The sequence below is a fragment of the Malurus melanocephalus genome, unplaced genomic scaffold, assembly GCF_030028575.1.
Source record: "Malurus melanocephalus ecotype Western Australia unplaced genomic scaffold, MMel_1.1 scaffold_53, whole genome shotgun sequence".
NCBI classification, from domain to species: Eukaryota; Metazoa; Chordata; class Aves; order Passeriformes; family Maluridae; genus Malurus; species Malurus melanocephalus.
In genome coordinates, this window is record NW_026623285.1 from 355318 (window position 1) to 369725 (window position 14408).

At 42.9% G+C, this 14408-nt stretch overlaps 1 protein-coding gene across 2 annotated transcripts; it reads left to right on the forward strand.

Annotated features, from left to right (window-relative positions):
* The first annotated feature begins 4130 nt into the window (after positions 1-4130).
* NPY (neuropeptide Y) lies at positions 4131-14000 on the forward strand. Of its 2 annotated transcripts, none has more exons than XM_057365454.1 (4): positions 4131-4204; positions 4393-4580; positions 9736-9816; positions 12938-14000. In XM_057365454.1, the coding sequence occupies exons 2-4, from the start codon at positions 4393-4395 to the stop codon at positions 12960-12962; spliced, it is 294 nt and encodes a 97-aa protein (XP_057221437.1). In that variant the 5' UTR covers positions 4131-4204; the 3' UTR covers positions 12963-14000. The 2 variants fall into 2 exon arrangements, with proteins under 2 accessions (XP_057221437.1, XP_057221436.1); XM_057365453.1 differs by having other exon boundaries at positions 4136-4204; positions 4387-4580.
* Positions 14001-14408: the final 408 nt, after the last annotated feature.

Below are 14408 nucleotides of genomic sequence, written 5' to 3' on the forward strand. Positions count from 1 at the left end.
AATATCATCTTTTAATATGTTGCTATCTTGAAAGTCTTTTCATTCTTAGTATAGTCTGAAATTTGTCCAATAAATTGCTGTCTATTGAATGTTTAAGTGTCATGACATTAAATATAGGCAAAATTTAACTGTCATGTTTCTTTTCATTTCTTTTTCCCATCAGTTTTTTTTTCACCTGGCATTGATACCTGCTCAGTGCTTTGAAGCACCCATTTCCCTCTGAGTGTAGTTAAATAGCTCTTGACTCATTAGCTGAGGTGTTAATTAGGACTTGCAMATCTGCAAGCCCATAATATCTGGTGAAGAGAAAATGTAAATATCGAAGTGCTGCTACACCTGAGCTGTGCTTGMGCCTTTCTGCTCTCTCTCCCAGGCTGCATTCTTTATTTCCACTTCATTCTTACTGTCTTCCTTCACCAAGACTTTTCTGAGCCTTRCTCATTTCTTTCCAAATACCTCTGCCACTTTCTTACTCACCTTTATGGCCCATCTTAAAGCTGCTTGTRGAAAGTGCAGCTCTGCCACCAGCCAGAATACAAATTCCTGCCTGCCTGTGGCAAGCATCCACATGGAGGAATCATCAACACGTGAAATCAAAGGTGCAGGAGACCTTGAATCTGGAAACCAATTSTAAAACACTCATTGACATCACTGAGACCCAGGGACACTTGGTCTCACTGGTACACCACAGCCTGTATATGTCTGTGACTTTAGCTATAGGGTTAATTTCATGAATATAAAAATGCCAGGGTTTTTTTTGCATTGAGATTGTACTGATGGTTATGCTATCCAAAGTGCATTTTATCTGTTATTTAAGATTAATATACATATTAGGGAAGGAGCTGGATCACCCTGTATGGATTTACAGTTCCTCAAAGCAGAAGAGAGGAATGTTTTGAAACAGGATGATACAGGATGGTTTCAAACATAAAAGTTTCTATATTTAAGAAAGCTGTAAGGCRTATGCTTTATCCTAAATGATGAAATGGGGCATAGGCACACATCTGGAGCTGAGCAATGCCTCAGTGCTGTTACAGAAATAGGCACTGTGGGAAGCAGGGTATCCAAAATCGTGGTTTCAATGTTTTAGGCTTCCAATATTGAATGCTGAAACTGTAAGGGAACAAGTGTTCTCCTGGAGGTGCAGTGGCAGTGGTAAGGTTTGACATCTCATAAACCCTTAGGCCACTCAGGGTCCAAACTCAGGCYAAGCTGGGAGACACTACTACATGCAAAGGTAAAACACAACAGGTGAGTCGACAGAGTCAGGGAAGAAAATTTCTCTCCAAACCCTGCCAAGCAGCGTGCAGTTGCTGGAGATGCTGTCTCATATGGGAGGAAAAATTGATTCCTTCTCTTGCATAAGAGAGGGAGAGGGCTTCCCTCACTCATGCTGTGAAGCAAACTGATTGTTAGTGTGGTCTGCATCTTATTTTTTGTGAGTAGCTGCTGCTCCAGACCCAGAATTTTGTACAGGGACTTAACAAGTGTGAGTCCTTAATAATTTCCTGTGAGGGAGTAGCTTACTGCTTGTCCCTCATCACTTGGAAAAGAGATTTGTCCAGGGTTTCTGGAGATGTCAGCAGCTGACTGCTCGGGTGGTGGTCTGTGCCCAGATGTGGCAGTGTGACACTGCTGCASCAGGGAATACACACCCAGGAATGTGGTGATGGGGGAATGTCATTCCCTCCTTATTGCCCAAGTAAGTGTGTAGATACCAGACTTTGTGTTTATCTTGCTCTRCTGCTAGTCTGTTGGCTTTTTCCTCTTCAGACTGCCTTGAAGACTGATAGTGTCAAAACAGTGGTGCAGGTGGGAGAGAAGCACCCTCAGTTACCGGGTGAATTTAATGGTGACAGAGTGACCCCCAATTCTGCGAACTAGATGGGAGATGGTTGTGCCAGAACCACGCAGGAGCTGGTGGGAGCTGTCATTGTGTCACACCTTCCCAGATGCTTCAGTCTSCAGTGCTGTCACCACTTGTCCCCCACACATAATAAAAGCTAATCAGTACAAGTTTTGGTTTAGGCAGCTYATTGGGTTCAGCATAGCCGGGGAAAAGCGATGGAGCCAGAGCACAGTTGCGATTCCAGGCATTTGCAGTATCCCAGGCATCTGGCTGTCACATCAGCTGCATCTGTTGAGCTGACGTGAGAACGACGTGAACACCGAACGTGCAGGAGTGTGCTGGTGGGAGGACAGAGAGCGTGGAGATGCAGTGAGGCCACTTTGTGAGACATGATGTCACCCTGTGCACAGGTCTGCTGAAATTAGGAGCTGGAGTTGCTGGCTGTGACAAGGAAGATTATTCACACACATTAAAATTCTTCACTCAGTGTGTGCTTTCAGGCAGCCTGTAGTCTTGCTGCAAGGTCTGTGGCCAGTGCACTGTGGAGTCATGAAGATTTCAAAATATCTCTTGACATTAAGCTTTCTGGAATTTTCTTTACTTTCATGGATTGAAAAAGACATAGTTCCATGAACTTAGTTGCACACCACCAAAGAGACATTTATTTGCTAGGTTTGGTTTTTTCTTCTTAGAAAATGTTGATATTCAGTTTCTGGAGTGATGAAAACAATTTCTGGCTTTGCTTTTGCAAACCAAATATCATTTTTCAGAATCTGCTGGATTATTATTAAGCCAAAACCTGCATGTCATAATAACCACAGAAATAAATAACAGTAGTATATAAATGATGCCATTTTAGAATATGTCCTGAAGCTCTTTGTCAGTTTGTCTAATGTTCTTACTTGGGTGATTGCTATTTTGCCTTCAAATTAAAATAAAAGTAAGATATGACRAGAGTCGTGATTTGTCATTCCAACTGCAATTAGTCATTGGTCATCAAGTCGCTAATCAAATTTTCTGTTTCTAAAGAATKAACTTTATTTTACTAACATGCAAGGATAGTTTCTAACTCTGCAGAATGCTTTGAGAAATTCTGAAGCTTTGTTTTGCTAGAATTCATCTTACCCAACTTCAGGCACTCTGGTAGTCAAGTGTCTAGCTGAGCCCAGTCACACAGGCTGTTCTGTCAATGGAGAAAGGTGTGTGCCAGAAGATGCTCACTCTGCTTATTTAAGATCACTTTTGTCTGAGGGCTCAGATCACTGTCAGGGTGCCCATCTAGTCCCTACTAACTGTGATTTGGACAAGTTTCAGGAGACAAGCAAGTCTGCCACCTTAGCTGAATCAGTCCCTGTAGTTGCATGCTGCCGGGACAAGCTCCGTGTCCCAGGTTCAGCAGCGGTTCCCTTGGATTAGGACAGCTACAAGAAAGGCTGTTGTGATCCCATGGCGTCGGTGAGTTGTTTTCTCTGACATGTGGCTCAGGTACAGAAATGAAACATAATAAAGGCACTTTAGAACAGACACTAAGAAGGTAGCCCTGAACAGGGGGGCAGGGTGGGTATGGACAGAGGTAGATTTGCCGGTCCTCTAGGAGATAAAACCTCAAGATTTGTTGTGGAGAACTTGGAAGTGCTCAAAGCCATGTTGGATGGGTCTCTTAGCAATTTGGTTAAGTGGAAAGTGTCTCTGTCCATGCCCTGGGGTTTGGAACTGTCTGATCTTTAGGTCTCTTCCAACACAAATCATTGTGTGAGTCTCTAATTTACACCTTTACTGGATATGATGTTTGAGCCTGTCGCACTGATTTGGTACTTTCTGTTGTCCCAAACCGTCTTGTTTTCTTGGTTTTATGTCCGGCAGCATTACCGCTGCGAAGCTCAAGCTTGGGGCCCCTCCTGTGCCACAGGAGCGGGGACAACTCGTTCCCCAGAGCTGCCCTTTCCCGGGGAACTGGGGCACCGGGCAGCACGGCAGCTCCGCAGGCACATCCAGGCTCACGGCCGGTCCGGGACCCTCGGGGAAGGATGCAGATCCCGGGAGCAGATCCGGGGGCAGTCTGTGTGGGGGTTCCCCGGGGCGGCGGGGGCGGCGCGGGGGCTGCGGCGGGGACGGGCGGCAGCTCCCGCCCCCTCGGTGCCTCCCAGCCCCGCCCGGCCGCGGCCGCCGTGCCCCTCCCGGGGCAGGGGCAGAGAGAACGGGGCGGGGGGGACCSGAGCCGGCGAGGCGTGATCGCCCGAGGCCCCTCCTGCCTGCCGGGGAAGCCTTAAAACACCCCGGCGAGRCGCGGAGCCCCGCACTCGGGAGCCCCGACGCACCAAGACGAGCCGGAGCCGCTCCGCTGCTGCCGCCGCCGTGAGTGCCGCGATGGGGCGGGCACGGGGATAGGGATGGGATGGGATGGGATGGGGATAGGGATGGGGATGGGGACGGGAGGCTGTTCGGGCCGGTCCGGGGCTGCGCTGCTGCGGCCGCGCTGCTCCCGCCGTCGGGGCAGGTGCTGACCAGGCTCTCGTCCATCCCGCCCCGCCGTGCAGATGCAGATGCAGGGCACCGTGAGGCTGTGGGTGTCGGTGCTGACTTTCGCCCTGTCGCTGCTGGTCTGCCTGGGGACGCTGGCAGAGGCGTACCCCTCCAAACCGGACAGTCCCGGCGAGGATGCCCCCGCAGAGGACATGGCCAGATACTACTCGGCGCTGAGGCACTACATCAACCTCATCACCAGGCAGAGGTAGGCAGAGCSGGACGGCAAACATCCCCGTTTTCCACTCCCCCGGCTGATTTTTTCGTTGGCGAGGTTTAGGGGGAAAAGGTGCCCACTGGGTGCCTCTCCTTGCTTTCCCCAAGGACACAAAGAAAGATTTAGTGCACAGATTCCCTTTAGAGAGCAACTCGCGTGAAAAACTGAGTTGCCGATGGGTCCAGGGCTGAGTTTCCACCATCCAAGTTGGCAGAAGGGGCAGGGGTGTCAATGCTGCCTCTGCTCTCTCAGCCTCTTCTGGCTCTGGCACAGACAGGCTGGCAGGAARGAAGATGAACCACAGGAAAACCCCCCAAAAGGGAAAGATAACTAACCTGGGAGCTGGAGAGAGTTAGACAGGGCAGTAGGAGCAGTTTCTCACTTCTGTTGCTGCCACTGACTCTAGTGAAGATTTTGGTGAGAAAAAGTGCCCACTGTGGAGATGTAGTAGTGCAGGTGCTTTGTGGTTTGCCAGATACTTCATGCAGCTGTGAGTACCAAAAAACCCACTAGTCCTAAAAAACCTCTCTGAAGATCAAGAACTCATGTCCGATCTGAAAGAGAAAAGARTGTGAGCCTACCTGGCACTAAACTGGCTTTCTGGGGTTGACTGCGCTTGTTAAAGTAGAGGTAAAGGCTTAGTCTGAAAAAAAGGGCAATTTGTCATGAAAAATCATCCTCTTTGATAAAAAATCATCTGTCCAGTTAACCTGTGTGATTGATAGAAATTTCCCCTGAGGTCCCACAACAGTGTGTGATCCAGAAGAGCTTTGACATATCTATTTCTTTAATATCAAAATCAGATGAGAGGTTTAAAATTAGGCTTTCATTTGTCCCTYTAGAAGTCTGAAGAATTAAATTAGAAGGGTGGCTGTCGTGTAACTGAGAGCTTTCCCAGCAAGCCCATAACATTGTTTGCCTGTGCACTAACAACACAAGACTGATGAAGGGGCTGATAGAGTTCTTCAGTCCTGARCTTTTAAAGCAATATTCACAACTGGTTCATGTGCAAGGCACGCTTCTGTGTGACAGTCTGTACTCAAATAATGTTTTTTTCTAGATTAGTGACAAAATAATCCAATCCTCAAATTCTGCCTGTGCTGCCCTTTCCTCCTGCATGTATTGGGATCTCCAGGCTGGTGTCTTATCCCTTCTTTTCTTTCTTTCATTTCCCATTTCAAAGGTGGCTCCTAACCAAAGCCAGATCATATTTAAAAACAAAACAAAACAAAACAAAACAAAAAAACCAACAAAAAAAACCAAACCAAATCCAAACCCAACCAAACAATTTCCTCTTTCTCTATTCAGCCTCCACTTCTGGTGTGTGCCCTGTGGGCTTGCTTTAATGTTGACTTGCATAGCTTTTTATYCCGATTTTATAAGTACACAACTCAGAGACTGAAACTAGTTTCACTCTTTTGTGTGTATTTGGGTCTGAAATTACCTTAAACAGTTATGGCTGTTGATGGATAAAATTTAAATTCTTTTCTTTAGATTTTACTGAGATTTCCTACCCACCCTTGTATTTAAAGGAAAAGAGGTGACCTGCAATTACAAGAAAGTTGGCAGAAGAAAAGCACCATAATCGCAACTTCGTGATACACATTTAAAAGTTGACTGCACAGGTTAACTAAAAAAACCAAAAAGATGTGCTGTTTCCACTGTGTGGTGAATTAACAGTCCAGAAATAAAGCAATTGCAGCCTCCACTTGGAAAGCTTAACTGAGCTCCTGGAGGTTTCCTGTTTCAGCAGTGATGCAGTCACTTGCAAAATGAATTGATAACTTCTGAAGCACTTTGGACAGGTSTAAGGATGATTGTTCCATCTATTTCAGCAGATGTGCTTGAAGTTTTCTCTCTTTTTACAGATTTTTATTTCTGCCTTTTGTGCATGGTGCTGCTTGGGAGCCCTGTGGCAGGGGGGGATGAGGTCCAGGGGCTCACCCTGCTCCTCCTGAGGGTGGGTGAGCAAGGTGTGCTCAGCATCTCACCAGACCTGATGCCTGTAGCTGGTGAGATCAAGCAGTGAGAACATGTTGATATGAGGAGGAGATGAGGAGATCAATGCTTTTTTCTCTTCAGGTTAATCTGTCCTGCCTTGTTTSATGTTTCTGTGATTATGAATACCGCCCTCCCCACTCCCCAGCTCATCTTTCTGCCTTCTGCTTCTGGCCTGACCCAAGCATTTGAGTGCCATTCCTCTCTGAGCTACTGTGACCCTCAGGATCTTTGCCTGAGCTCCATGAAGCTTCTTCCTTSCAGACCATCTTTCTCTTCTTGTCTTTAGACCTTGTCCATCTGGCTGTTTGCTCTCTCCCTCCTTTGAAATACTTCTCCTTCAGACCCATCTCAGTTAGTTTAATGCCTGTCAGCTTCATACACCTTGAAGGTTACTTGAGGCAAACAAATATTTGCACAGTGCAGGTCATGAGACCTATTTCAGGCTTCTTGTTTCTGATGAGATCCCTTGTTCCTGGTGCGCCAGGTCTTCATAACTTAAAAGAGCCCAGCACAGATGCAGACTCCTGCTCTACAGAKGTCTGTGTGTCTTTGGATTAGTTCCAGCTTTGTCTCCTGAGCTGTCCTGTAGTGCTTGCCTCATCCCCCTCTACCACAATGTTCAGGGGGCTTTTTTCAGAGCCCATCTTTACTTGAATCTCTCCTCCTCCTGCTACTTGCAGCTACCTGTGCTCCCTCTTGCTAACAGACCACCTTCTTTCCTTGTCACTTGCAGCTTGCTCATGATCTGTGGCCCTTCTGTGCCACAGCAAAGCAGTCAGGCCATTCCTGCTGGAAAAGTCTTGAACTATAGGCAGGGCAGAGAATATATTAAAGTGTGCCTGATGTGGGCAGTGCTGGCTGCTCCTGCTTTGTGTCAACACCTGTCAGTGGGGAAGGGAGCAGACCTGCTGGGCYTTGGTTTTCTGGCAGTTTTCTGAATAGGACCTGCAGACACTTTCAGGGTAACTCAGCTTCTGTTGCCAGCCTTGGACATAGATGGGATTTGACCCCCAACACTCAAATTTCCTAATAGTAAGCTTTGAGATTTTGCTGAGCCTCACATACTATGTCCTTATTCAGAATAAGTATGTTTATTCCTTAAATTGCTTTGAATTCATCTGGAGCTTTGGGTGATCAGCATGCCCAAAGCAGGCCTTGATGTCTCAAACGAAATATAAAAACAGACCAGGTGTTTTCACCTGGCTTGGAGTCATGATGTTTCTAAGTCTTTTAAAACAGACATGATTTTTGATGCAAGTGTATCTCAGAGCTGGGCAGGATAGACAAGGAACAAAGCATGAAGCAAAGATCTCTCAAGGCATTTGTAACAGGAAAAAGAGATTGATTCTGTCCATGGCCCCTATTTAATAGCATGGTTGCTTCCCAGGGTAAAATGACAGGGTAGACAGGAGACTGGCACAGGAAGAATGGATGTTTTTYGGGCACCCAGGTGGGTGTAGTCAGCAAACATCTCCTGTGCAGYTTTGCTGTGTGAGAACATGGTGGGTCCATCCAGCACAGGTGGGCTGAAGGGATTTGGATAAAATATATCCCCCCCAACACAGTCATTCTCATTATTTCTYTCAATTTCTGCACTCCGGGTGGTTGCTACCCATTTCTTATTCAAGCAAAACTTCCTGAGAGATTAGTGGGGGTTTTGTCCAAGTGTGAGATGCTAGAGCAAGTTTTCATTTGTTAAAGCAGTTTATTTAACATTACAGAAAATTAGATTCCTCCTCAGCTGAAGTCCAGGTCGCATCCATATTAGTCAGAGTAGGGAACTAAAAAGAAAGAAATCCCTTTGTGGTGATGGAGTGCAAGGTATTTGATTCAGCATCACGCCTGATTGCTCTATTGTAATAGCATTTTACTATGTCTGGCTGGTTCTTTTCAAATACCTCTTTCAGTCAGCTTAGATTAAGAAATTAAACTTTCTGAAACCGATGCTTTGTCTTTCTGGAGCACAGGTGATATACTGAAATTATTTAAGCAGTGTAAAAATACAAAGAGTTGAACAAAGGATTGAAAAGTGAGATATGTTTCCACTTTTAAGGAARTTATGCAATCAACAATTAAAACTGTTTTATAAATCTAGTTTGGGAAGGTTTTGGGTTTTTTTTCCATATCTAAAGCACTGGAATGACTGGAGTCACTGGAGAAACATCTTGATAGCAATGGATAAAATGTAAACCTTTAACTACGACTTTGATTTTTCTGGAATCAGAATTCCGCTCAAGCAGCATTCACAAAGCTGCTAATGTACTTTGTGATTCAGAATGAAATTGCATACACAAGCCAAACTGTGATCTTAATCCTTTCCAACCAAGGGAGTGTTTGCTCATAGTTATCACTCTCAGCTAATGAATCCTTATGGTGATGAAATGCTTGTCAAGAAGGCTGCTCATTGCCACTTGTTTTCCCAGGAAAAGAGATTGAATTYCTTCCTGAGTAACAGAAATTGCTGTACTTTTAACTTTTGGGTGATGTACAGTATTTGTAATTTAGAAAAAAAAAAAAAGCAAATAGAAAGCCAGCTGCTGTGTTATTATAGGACAAAGGTTAGCCCATGATATCCCATCTAGCTGAATAAGAACTCTGAATGAGCAAGTTTTCAGTCCCACAGACACAAGATTACCTTGGGATAGCTCAGTGTTTACAACCTCATGTGCTATGTGTTGTGCAGCCCTGAATGTACTGACTATCTTAAATAATCGTGCATAATTTCTGATGAAGTTTAAGAAATATCTAAACCAATGGGAAATTTAATGGGATGATGGAACTGGGTTTGTAGGCAAGAATGACATGCTTGGAGGTCACATCGTGCACAGCTTCTCTCTTTCTCCATGCTCACATCAGTAAGGTGCAATGTCCRAGAGTATCCAGGAACAGCCACCGAACTGAGAAATATTCAGAGTTCCTACAATGTAAAATGATTATGGGAAAAAATGTATAAAAGTATGGAAATGAAATAAGAATGAACATTTTCTCACATGGCTAAGCTGAATTAAAATACTTGCTAGGAAGTGGTATTTCTGTCTGCTCTATTATTTTTTTCTGAAAAAAAAAGTAACTGATGTTTCTCTGCTCAATCTTCATTTGTAAAAACTGGCATATACAAAAAATATAACTTAAAATTTTTCCTTAGATACGGAAAGAGATCAAGCCCAGATACCCTGATCTCAGACCTCTTGTTGAGGGAAAGCACAGAAAACATTCCTAGATCCAGGTATGTATGAAGAGCTCATTTGGATTTAACAGTCTCATTTGTTATCAATACATATGTTTCACAGGGAGAAAATGTGCCACCAATAGCTGGTYAATCATGCCCTAAAAGAAAATCATTAATTCCTTTTTTCTTAAGAGATAACACCATCTAAGAATGCAAGAAGTGCCTTAACAGGTATGAGATAGTTCAAACTCCTCATTTCCTGATTTTGGGAGCAGACCATACCTGTTATTTAGAGGAAGGGAAGCATTCCCACAACGCTTGCCCCATTTTGGGCATTTTTACATAGCATTGCCTGCTGATGTCGATGATGATTCCTTACATTTTAGAGCCCCAAGATGGCATATTGCTATCCATTTGCTGCTCACACAGGTTTATATTTTTTTTCCTCCAAAAATTTATATGTGGTAAATATACACCTACATTAAATCATACAGAAATGCATGGCTMTAACTTGTCTTTAAAACACAGTGATTCACATTTTTTTTTTGTCTAATATTTTACAAAGGGAAAAAAGCCTTTATATTTCCATTTGCATTTGCATTTGTTTAAGTAACAGTGGTGTTCAAACAACACTGGAGTTTAAAATGTACATAATGCATTTATCTAGTTAGATAATGACACTTTAGCTATAATGTAAGATACCGTAGTAGTGACTGCAATTTACACAGCTGAAAAGTAAGTATGTTGAAAAGGTAAGATGCAGGGGGAGTTTTGGCTGATGAAGGAAAATACTGGTTTTAATTTTACTCACAATTGAGTATGAATGAGCTAAGTTTAAGCCTTTACTGATTGTCTGAAGTTTGCTGGCAACACTTCTACTGCAGAAATAAATGTTTCACGCAGTTGTCTTCTTGGGAGTCTACAAGCAAGGGCTCTGCAAAGGCTGAACTCGACTAGTTAAGTGCTTAAACATAATAGCCTGCAGAATTAAATTTAGGGCTTGATCATGACACTGAAAGGTGACACAAAATTCCTGCTGCCATCCAGGGAGGTTGTCCATGAGGCTCGTGGTTCTGCGCGTAGGGAGACCATTGTCTTGTGGTTTGATGACTAACCACAGCTGTGGGGATGCAATTTTCTCTGCAGATGCTTATCTAAAAAACTGCATGGAGTGCAGTGAAATGTATTAGACTATTTTGTGTTTGGTAATGACAAGGCAGCGCCCTCACATAATGGGAAATTTCCACTGCCTTGAGTTTGAGGCAACACACAGTGTAGTTAGTACTCATGCTCTAATATATCTCTCTAATAGTCTGATACTCTGTGTAATTTTCACCCCTTCATCACAAAACTTTATGATTATTATTATTGTTTCAACAATGCTATTTATAACACACTAGGGAGCAAAAATTCGTGAGCAAAATAACCAACTAGTCTGCAGTTAAGATCAAGAATTGATGAGAAGCAGATTTTTATTTCATACCCCCTGTAACAGCACTTTAAACTGAGTTTGGTATTTTTCACTCATTGCTGACAGTTATGAGAGTACTGGGAACAATGATGCCTAGTTTCCTATGGATATGTTTTCTAGGATAAAACCCTGTATGGATTCTGAACCCCACTCCAACTTTTTCTTCCATGTGAGGACATAATTGAATTTTCTTTCTACCTAGTCCTGTGTTTCACAGCACATGATGAGCTAAATATCTCTAAAATATGTGTACCTCTCCCTGACTTGGTTGAAATTGTCCAAAGGGTGTGAAAGCTGCGGGGGGAATTTAGGAGAGCCACACAGGGTTGGACAACAGGACACAGAGCATGGCTGCCTAAACCTTCCTCCTGGAGGAAGCCAGGCTAAATGAACCAAAGCCTGCAATTATTCTGATCTTACATTAAGTTAATATTTCGGAAATAGTTACACACAAAACTAGTTGTAGAGCAGATGTGATTTGCACTCAATGAATCAGTGGCAGAGAGAGACACTTCATGAGTTCTTGGGAACTGAACTTTGCAACTAAACACTGAGATCATAATAAATAACTGTATTCACCTTGACCAGCTTGGTTTGTCATTTCACTTATGCTGAAGTAAAATCCCAAAGGATTTTTTAGTCTGGTTGTATGTCTGACCAAGTGAAGAAAGTTTAGAGAGATTCCTTTAGAAATTAATTACAAAATAGGAAGCTAAAGATTATAAAAAGGAGGTGCCTTGACCTGAATACAAGTAAGATCTTATGACAGAAATGTGTGATATGGCCTGTTTCTGATTTTGCCTGTCTTGGGATGAGAAAATGTTTCATACTCTGTAATARGAATATCTCTCCTGATACTGGCTCTGTAAATTGAGATATCTAGTATGAAGTACTTGTCTACATTGCCCTTGCATCCCTCAATCAGAGAACTCCAGAATGAGCTTTCCTTCCTAAAACGGCAGGATCTCAGTTGCCCTCTTAAGGTGTCAGTGTCTCTCCAGTGACTGTGGAGGCAGACTAGATATTTAATTAAGACTTGATGTGCAACTTTTAGATTGGAAAAAGCAATGGAAATGCATCTCTCCTKGTCTTTTCCCATGTTCTCCCACTTATTAACTTTCCTCCTGTGCAGACAAAAGAGCTGCTTGAAAGCAGAGGATCTCTGGATAAAATCCTGCCCTCACACCCATTTCAAACACTTGATATCGAGCAGTGCTACACCACAATAACATTTTAGGATGGTGGCTTTGAACTTGAATTTTGTTTGAAGGTGCTTACAGCATGATGAAATTTTGTTTGGCACAGTGAGTTTTCTTTGGAAGTTGTTTACTCCTCAGTTAGAATGAAAAACATACCTTTAAGAAATTTGTATTTCAAGATATAGTTTTTTAGCTTAATTTCACTAAGTGCTATTTGGTAGTGTGAAGCAACTTTGTAGAGAGTCTCAAACATTAAAACATGGCACCAGGGCAGTAGGATGTAGGGGGAAGTTCTGGCACCAAAGTTCTGGCACCAGATTTTTGGTAATCCATAATGCCTCTGTTTTTGTGGGAGTCCAATATACAATCTTCAACTGCAAATATGCCTATATATTCCTYCTTGCTGCTCTTAATGAAAATTTTAGGTAGTTTTAACGCTGACTTTTTTTTTCAGAGGGGGTTTTATATAAGTTTAATGTGGGTTTTGTATTCATACTATGTGTTGCAGGTTTGAAGACCCTTCGATGTGGTGATGGGATTTTCAGCACACCTTCAGAACTTTTCCTAGTTTTTGGTTCATACTCCACTCCTCTGAAGCAAATCATAGCATCATCCCAAGTGCATGCAGCATTGTACCGAATTCTGTAGAGTTTCTCCTYCATCATATTTGTATATACCTTTATTTAAATAAATTATTTGTGCATTCCAAAGTATAACACACTAAATGAGAACAAACAACCMTGTCATTGGTACAAGAAGCATTGTTTTAAACTATTAAAACTGAATTATAACTTCCCTGTAGTGTGAAGTAGTGTGGACARCAGTGGTGTCACAGTTATTACAGTAATTACTGTGCAAAGTAAGATAGAGACATCATTTATTGTGGCCTCAGACTCAGCTCAAAACTGTTTAAAGTAATTTATCACAGACTGCATAACTTAGGAAAATTGTGTTCTGAGATGTGATTTTTAAGAACAGCCATATTAAAAACTTATTTAATGCTTACAGTGACAAATGTAATAAAATTAATGGCATTTTGAAGTTCAAAGGAATAAGTCACTGCTTAATTCTGCTAACTCCTTGAAACCAGTTTGATGTTTGGCTGTAAGCCTGAGCTATAAACAGATATAACGTCTTTGTTTTGGCAACATGCAAAATGGCTGAAAATAATATCTAAAGTAACTCACAAAGCAAGACAAAACTACAATTATTTGTGCCAGAAAAGAGACACCTAGCATYGCCTAAGGCCTTGGGAAGAAGCATACTGAGAAATCCCAACCCTTGGGGTACTCTGAGCGCTCTGAGCCTCTTGCACTCTGAGCCTCTCTCATTGAGAGTTGTTGATGGTTTCTGTTTGTACCATAAAAAAGTTCACAGAACAGGGACAAGATGAGCTGTCTCCAGGTTTACAGTTTCTTGKTTTTGGATTTTGTAAGTTTAGTCACTAGCCTAATGGGGGTCTTAGACACATATGAAGTTTTTACTTAATATAATAATAGGTAATATAATAATGGCAGTGCATTACCCTTGTTCTTAAGCAGTTTTCATTCACAGATGTGTCTTGCAGTAGGGTCAGGGCCCAGACTGTGCATGACACAAATGTTGGCCTTTGGCTCCCATAGAYCACTTCTTTTCTTTAGACACTGTGACTAAACGCTGCATAATAAAGCACACAAAGGAGTTCCAAACTGGAAAAGAATCAGCGTGAAAGGTTAATGGATTTACATCTCCTTCCCACTTTTCAAATGCTTCCACATGGCTGTTGCCCCCAGAGAGCTGTGTCAGTGCAGCCAAGCTCGAGGTTTCTATAAAAGCATTTGCAGAGCSTTACCAGCTTACCAGGACTGGCCAGCTTTTGTGGTCACACTGTCTTCAGTGAAGCACAACACAGCTTTACTTGTCATAAAACCTTGGGTGTCATTGGAATTGGCAAACTTTGCTTTCTGCAGCAATGCTTTAACTTACAGACTTGGTGATGG

Coding starts and splice junctions, on each gene's coding strand:
- NPY (XM_057365453.1), top strand. CDS start 4,387: ATGCAGATGCAGGGCACCGTGAGGCTGTGGGTGTCGGTGCTGACTTTC. Junction 9,817..12,937: donor GAAAACATTCCTAGATCCAG/GTATGTATGAAG, acceptor TATGTGTTGCAG/GTTTGAAGACCCTTCGATGT.